Genomic DNA, 6,951 nt, shown 5'->3' with positions numbered 1-6,951 from the left:
AAGGCTAGAGGATCCATTTCAAGTATTTTAACTACCCACGCCTTCTGTACACGCACACAAACACACGCACGCATACACACACACACCCACATGTGTATAAATTAGGCAAATTCAAGCACATGGCATTGTATGCATTACAAAAAAAGACAACCTACAAGCATGTAAAAAGTACTGCCGTCTTGAAACGAGTACAAAACGCCTTTTCGTTAGCTTTGCCGTTCAGATTTCTCAGTCCAGGAAGTCGGCTCTTAAAAAGTCTCGCTTTTGTCGTTTCCTCGTTTCATCCAGGCATGCCTGATTTCAAGTGAGGGATTTTTTTTTGTTGTTGTTCTAAGGGTGAAAAGTGAGCAGAGCTAATGAGTTCAGCTTCATTGCGATAAACTTTTAACAGGCTTTCATTGCGAAGGAGGTAGGAGAGTATGAAGAACGTCGAGACGGAGATGCAGAAAATAGAAGGTTTGGAAAGGTGACAATCTAAACCCACACTAACCCCCGTTAGTCTCCGAGGGCTTCAAAATAAGCCTCCCCCTCACCAACTCCGGATGTATATATATCCCCAAAATCCCAAGAAATCTCATCTCCTGATCTCTGACCTCCTATCAGCAGAATACAGATCTAGACATCATCATTCACAGAACCGGACCCACAGCATTGGAGAGTGGCTCTGTTGTCTCTTCAAATCTTCCAACATGTCGTTACGGATTGGCAGGCTTATGTAAGTCCTCATTTCTCATGTTGACATTAGCTAAAAAAAAAAATATATATATATATATATATATATATATATTTCCAATATTTTGCAAATGAGGCACGGTTGAAAGTAAAATTGAACAAAACACAGCTTATGTAGGGGTTGAATGAACTGAGTTGTATCTACCGTAGAGATGCACTGAATGATCGGGACTGGCCTCCATCGTTCATCAGCAACAACAACACTCTTTGGTGTGGAAGTTGCTACCTAAGGAAGACGTTTCAAAGTAGGCTAGTTTCAGTATCAGTGAGCGCTTAAAGGTTTTGAAAGAGCATTCGGCCTTCGAACAGATGTGGGATACATATGGTGGAATCATTTGATCTTTGTTTTAGAATAAGAGTAACCTTGCACACAGTGTGACGTCCCCCCGTTCCTTATTTGTGTAATCGATAACTAATCCCGTCAGGAAGGGTAAAAACATTTTGAATGCATGTACAAAATTGTGTAAATTGAAAATTTCACATGCATCTTTTCACCAATTGGTGCATCTCTAGTTTAACCGCTACAACAGAAATACCACGTTTCCTGAAATAACCAACGTTAAATGATTGAACTTTAATAGTTTTACCATAGAAAAACTATGGTTTTTCTTACAGCTTTCACTGATGGTTTGTTTTTAGATTATTCTTCTCCCGTATTAGATATTTTCTGTCCAGTTTCTTTACTTTTGACATAAGCTTCACCTATTGTCACTACTTGTCACCTTCCCAGTATAACCAGGTTATGTCAGGTCTTATTCATAACCAGCAGATTAATCAACGCTACGTTTCTCCAAACTGACGGCGCAAATCACAAGATGAAAATGCGATTTGTTTTAAAACCCAGCATAACGAGATTATGACTATGATGTCATCACGTAGGTCGTTTTGCAGATCAATATGCAGAAAAGTCCAAGTGTATCTTGTAGGAGAGGTTATTTTTCAATAGTACCAATTTCTTTTTTTTTTTCCAAGTGCACATAAATAAATAAAATAAAATTTGGAGCCAACTCCTCCCTGCTATTCTTGACGTTGAAGCCTCGGCCTAATTTAGAGCCAGAAATTTTTTATGAACAGGTTATAAAGGAAAACTCAATGGACAATAAATGAATGGCCTTAAGAATGGGATGCTCATTTATATTGGTTATTAAAAACACATCTTTCCTTCTTTTTTTCTTAATGAGCACTTAAGCACACATCGCCTTTAGCGTTCTCGCTTTCTTCCTTTCTTATCCCGCCCCTCCCTGCAGCTTCTAAGTGGCGACTTGTGCTCCTCAGTTTCCCGCAGTGAAGACGTTGTGGTGAGCAGATTGTAATTTGTCCTCCTCTAAACTCGAATCCAGAGGGCTTCCTCTTCTGCTGTCCATTTGTCCATACTCATGTACAACGAAGCCAAAAAGCGAGCGCCTGAGGGACAACGGTGGCCATCAAGTACTTCCACTGTTTTTGATTAAACCAGCTCCATATGAGTTGACTTTTTGTGTCTTTATAGACACTTGACTTGTTTCTTTAAGGCTGCACTTGGCAACTTTACACCTCAAACACGAAAGCAAGAGATGGATCTTAATTCTGACAACAACAACAACAAAAGAAGATTCAGGAATGTTTGAAATGACACAAGCATTTATGTCCAAAAGATGACTGAAACGTTGCAAAGGATTTCAAATTTGTTGAGTCCAGCTGAGAAGACACTTAAGATTTTTCAATCTTCATTTGCTCACAATAAGCTTGTACGTCTTTTCATGTCGTCGTCAGAATTTCTTTTCCGATTCATGTTCTTTTTTTTTTTTTTTTTTTATGTAATTTTACATATCTTCGCAGGCCTTTTCGCAAAAGCAGAAAAAAACAAAAAACATTAAGAAATCCTAAAAGAACCTTCATTCCTCCAGAATTACGAGTCAATCGAGAGTGTAGGTTCGGATCTTGGGTTTCAGGAGTCGTCTGTGCCGAGGCTGCGGTCCAGTTAATCACAGTAAGGTCTGTCGTCGGCGTCATTGCAGATTTGGTACGTGTTTGGCCGCCGCTGGTTTCCGCTCCTCCTGGCTCAGGGACGAGCTCCTCGCGTCGGGGTACTGGCTGTTGTCGAAAGGCATGTGGTGGACGCTCTGCACGTGCGTCTTTAGGTTCCCTTTCTGAGATGCTCGGTATGGGCAGAGCTGGCAGCAGAATGGCCTTTCCCCTGGAGAACAAACACAGGCAGACAACAGGTCAGACGCAAGCCACGTGCAACGGCGTACAGCAGGAGCGGGAAAAGCTATGATACAGAGAGCAGCGAATGAAGCACAGCGACATATTTGACGAATGAGGCGGCGGAATGTGACAACAAGCGACAGCAAACACAACCGAATGTGAACGGATCCACGAGACGGCTCTGAAGTTGGAATAGCGGAATGAAGCTTTCAAACACTTTTTCTGTACGTGTTTTTTTTTTTTTTCATTTGTAAATAATTGGCAATTAAACGCCGGTCCTCGTCTGCAAGCGCGAGAAAAATGTAGCAGCATTCTTTCAGCCTTCTTACCCACTGTGGGTAGCAATAGGTAGGGGCAACTTTGCGATCAGCTGAATATATAAAGTCACTCCGGCATCGATATGAAAGAACTTTAAATCGTGGAAAGTCTGTGATGAAAAATGTTAGAGCTTTTGAAGCCAAGGCGTCACAAAAAGAACAAATTCATCGAGAACTTACAGCGCACAAAAAAATCTGAAATGTAAACACAACGATGTGTGAGCAACGGATATAAAAGTTAGCAATTTTATTTTAAATACTTGCACTGAATCTTTCTACGGTGGCACTGTAATGTGAGCATAATTTGTTTGCTCAAATGAAAACTTATTCTATTTCTTGTTAGATTATGACAATTATTCTGTTCCTGTTTTCATTATTTATATTGTTTTTCATTCACATTGTTGAAATATATATATTTTATTTTACTTCTGATATCAAAAGTGAACAAAATAATCCAACTTTTAGATGATTTATTTTTTTTGTTTGTGGTTTCAAAAACCAATCTTCAGTGGGCAAGTTGTTACTGTGAGAAGAAGAATCAAAGTTAGCAGAAACAGTTTAAACACTTCTGCCTGAATAGTTGTTCTTTTGTCTTCTTTCTACTTCACTCAATCACTGGGGCCGATGCATGCACCTTCCTCCCACACACACACACACACACCCACAACCCTGTGCACTTTCTTCTAATTAGACTGACCTACAATGGCAAGGAAGCAAAAAAAAAGAAAAGGCAACACATGTGAGCAAAACAAATGAGAGTGCCATTTAATTGCACCTAATTATCATTTTGATAAATGGAAGAATATCAAGGTGGGAAAACAAATGGCCTCCCGCCTCCCCTCCCGCACCTTTCTCCCTGAAGAAGAAACAAGAAAATATGGCTGTTATCATACATCATCAGAAACGCAACAGAAAGAAAAGAAATAGGGGGAAGGTGGGTGAGAGGGATAAAAACCAAAAAAAAATGGTGTAATTAATCACAAAAAAAAAACATGGAAGAAAATAAAAATCGTCGCAGCAGAAGAGACGTGAGGGGAAAAGCGAGAACCTAAACGACATCGTCCTGGGAGGAAACATGGCTGACGGGACCGGTGCACTACATTATGCTAAAGGTTATCGTCGTCGTAAAGCAGCGTCAACAGTACATCTAATTGGACCCCTCTGCTGCGCCTGCTCCCATCACTCAGAGTGCGAGGTAAATCTGAGTCTGCGTGCGAGCTGTGTGATAAATGATGAGTCTTAGAACCCGGCTCTGTTTGAACGAGAAAAACAGAACAGATGTGGATCTTTTACCAATATGACTAACTCCAATAACATTCAGAACGCCTAAGCGTTCAAGGAAATGTTCTATTGGATTTCTCACAGTTATTTTGACATTCTTAGGAGCTTATCTTTCGATGAATTTCAGATGAAAAGGTTTTATTGTTCTTTAATCGCGTTGTTTTTTTTAATACAAAAAACCAAAACAGTGCGACTGTAGAAAGTTTCAAAGGTTTGATTTTTTTTTAGTAGATTCATAAAATTCTTCATTCTTAGCTCACATGAAACCAAACGGATGCACAGAAACTCAGCTTTTCTAGATGGCAGGTGAGGCTTTCATGCCATGCACTGATACACATGCACACTAACTTGAGTGATCACTTTTGTGTCGTACATGTTTTTAAATTGCGTTGTTTTTTACGGGCTTGCTAAGTTAGCACATATCGCGGTTTCTGTAAGACAAAGAAACTGCTAGTTGTTCTGTGGTCTCACTGTGGCTTGGTCATAACCAGGAAGTGGAACTGGCTAACACCAGCTTTGTGGACTGGAAAAATAATGTACGTTTATTGCAGCTATGATATTTTTAAAGACTTTTTGTAGATTATTGTCGCAAATTCTCCTCAAACTCCTTGTGGTCTTACTGGAGCTGAGGTGCCTGCTAAAGCTGCAGTATGTAACTTTTACAAAAATATGTTTTGTTTTTGTTTGTTTTTCACAAAAAAAACAGTCACCATGACTATTGTGGTCTGTAAAAATGCACCTCTCCTGGTCAAAAACAACCAATCAGAGGAAGGCTGTAGCACTGTCAATCACTCCCGTGTACGCACTGCCCAACATGCTAATGTTGAAAGATGCTGATTTTTGTTTCCCATAAGTTAAAGTTTTCTTTCTGACAGCACAAATAAAATGTTACAATCTAAAACTACAGTTTCACAGACTCATCTGAATGAAGCTCTGCAGTAATGCAAAAGTGAATAGGTTAATGGCGAACCCATTAATATCACATCTCTTGTTAATGCGGAGAAACAAATTATCGTTCCACAGAAACATATTGGGACTCCATACTCCTAAAAACTACAGAGTCAAGGGTAACAAAAACTCCATAGCAACCGTTTTTGAGGCTTTTCCAAATATATGTGAAGGGAGCTGTAAGAGACTGACATTTTTCTTCTGGTACAAGATGAGGTTATATGGTTACTGTTGTTGCAGTATTGCAATTTTCTTAAGCTGAAATGACTAAAACTGAAGCTAGTTATAGAATAAATGTTGAGAAGTCTCGTCATCTCAACGTACAGCGGAGAGAATCAAGCGCAGAACGAGCTTTTTCTACCAAAGCGAATAAGAACATTCTACAAATAAAATAAAACCAAAATTGTTATAACAAGCTGTTAGGCTGTTTCCATGTGTGCAGAACACACACACATACACCCCCACGCACAGGCGCCAGGTGTGATCCTGCTGTGTGTAGGGTGAGGATGCCAGGTGTGAATGCCAGGCAGCGAGGTCGCCACATGTGATGGTCACACACAAGCAAAGACAAATAAAAACAAAAAACAAAAAGGGGGCCAAACATGCACAGGACGTGAAACACACACATAAGCACACACACACATGCAGGCAGGCAGGCATGCATGAGGTGAGACAGCGATAATGAGAGACATGCAGAAGCCGGATGACGGAGCCCAGTGATTAGCCATTGTGCCACATACTTGTTTGGGAGCTTCAGAAGCGGTGGTGTGAGCGTCAGTACCTCGGTGGAGTCCGTTATAATCAAACCCAACTGTGAGGGGGAGAAGGACAGAGGAAGAGGAGAAGAAGGAAGAGGAGGAGTGGGGTAGGGGCAAAGGAAGGAGGAGGAGGAGGGCATTTGGTTAAACGCTCTACCACACATGTGCCAAACTCAAGGCCCGGACGCCAAATCCGGGCCACCGTAGCCTTCTATGTGGTCCTCTAGACTCCACAGGGACACGTAAACAGAAATCTTCACAATAACAGTCGTGTGCCTAAATATTGTTTTATCAATCAAGTCAGAGCAGTTTTTACCTGAATCCTGCCAAATGACATCAGTCAGTCCCTCCGCTTTTTTGCGACTCCACGATGTATCACGGAAATTCCCGCAAAATCAACAGGTGGTGTGCTCTTTTATGCTGAGGTATAATTGTGCAGGTGGCAGAATTTTTTGCTTCTGCTACATTCACTTGATGTCAACTTACACTTCTCGATCAATGCGGCAAGTAACAAAAAATTACCGTCATCCATAAGCTTAAATATAGCAAATTTTCTTGCAAATACTTCAAAATCAGCAAGATAAAATCACAAAACCCTGGAGGGACTGATCAGTGTGAAAAGATGATTAATATGATGAAGTACTTATGGTAAGTAGATGCAGCCATATTTAAAAGTTTGTTCAGTATCAATACATCCTGGCACAGTTTTTTGATAACATTTGGATCAG

General features: G+C 40.5%; 1 protein-coding gene across 5 annotated transcripts in view; it reads right to left on the bottom strand.

The window, feature by feature from the left end:
* Nucleotides 1–786: 786 nt before the first annotated feature.
* Nucleotides 787–6,951, bottom strand: part of znf516 (zinc finger protein 516) — a 56,663-nt gene continuing 50,498 nt past the window's right edge. For 4 of the 5 annotated variants that reach the window (XM_028017924.1, XM_028017926.1, XM_028017925.1 and 1 more), the window contains one exon: nt 787–2,908. In XM_028017924.1, coding sequence (XP_027873725.1) covers nt 2,721–2,908 — 188 coding nt within the window. In that variant the 3' untranslated portion in view covers nt 787–2,720. Of the gene's footprint in view, nt 2,909–6,205; nt 6,277–6,951 lie in introns of all 5 variants that reach the window. The other variant, XM_028017927.1, reaches the window with a different exon arrangement.

This window comes from Xiphophorus couchianus, chromosome 5, assembly GCF_001444195.1.
Source record: "Xiphophorus couchianus chromosome 5, X_couchianus-1.0, whole genome shotgun sequence".
Classification (NCBI taxonomy): domain Eukaryota; kingdom Metazoa; phylum Chordata; class Actinopteri; order Cyprinodontiformes; family Poeciliidae; genus Xiphophorus; species Xiphophorus couchianus.
This window is presented reverse-complemented; position numbering and strand designations above follow the sequence as displayed.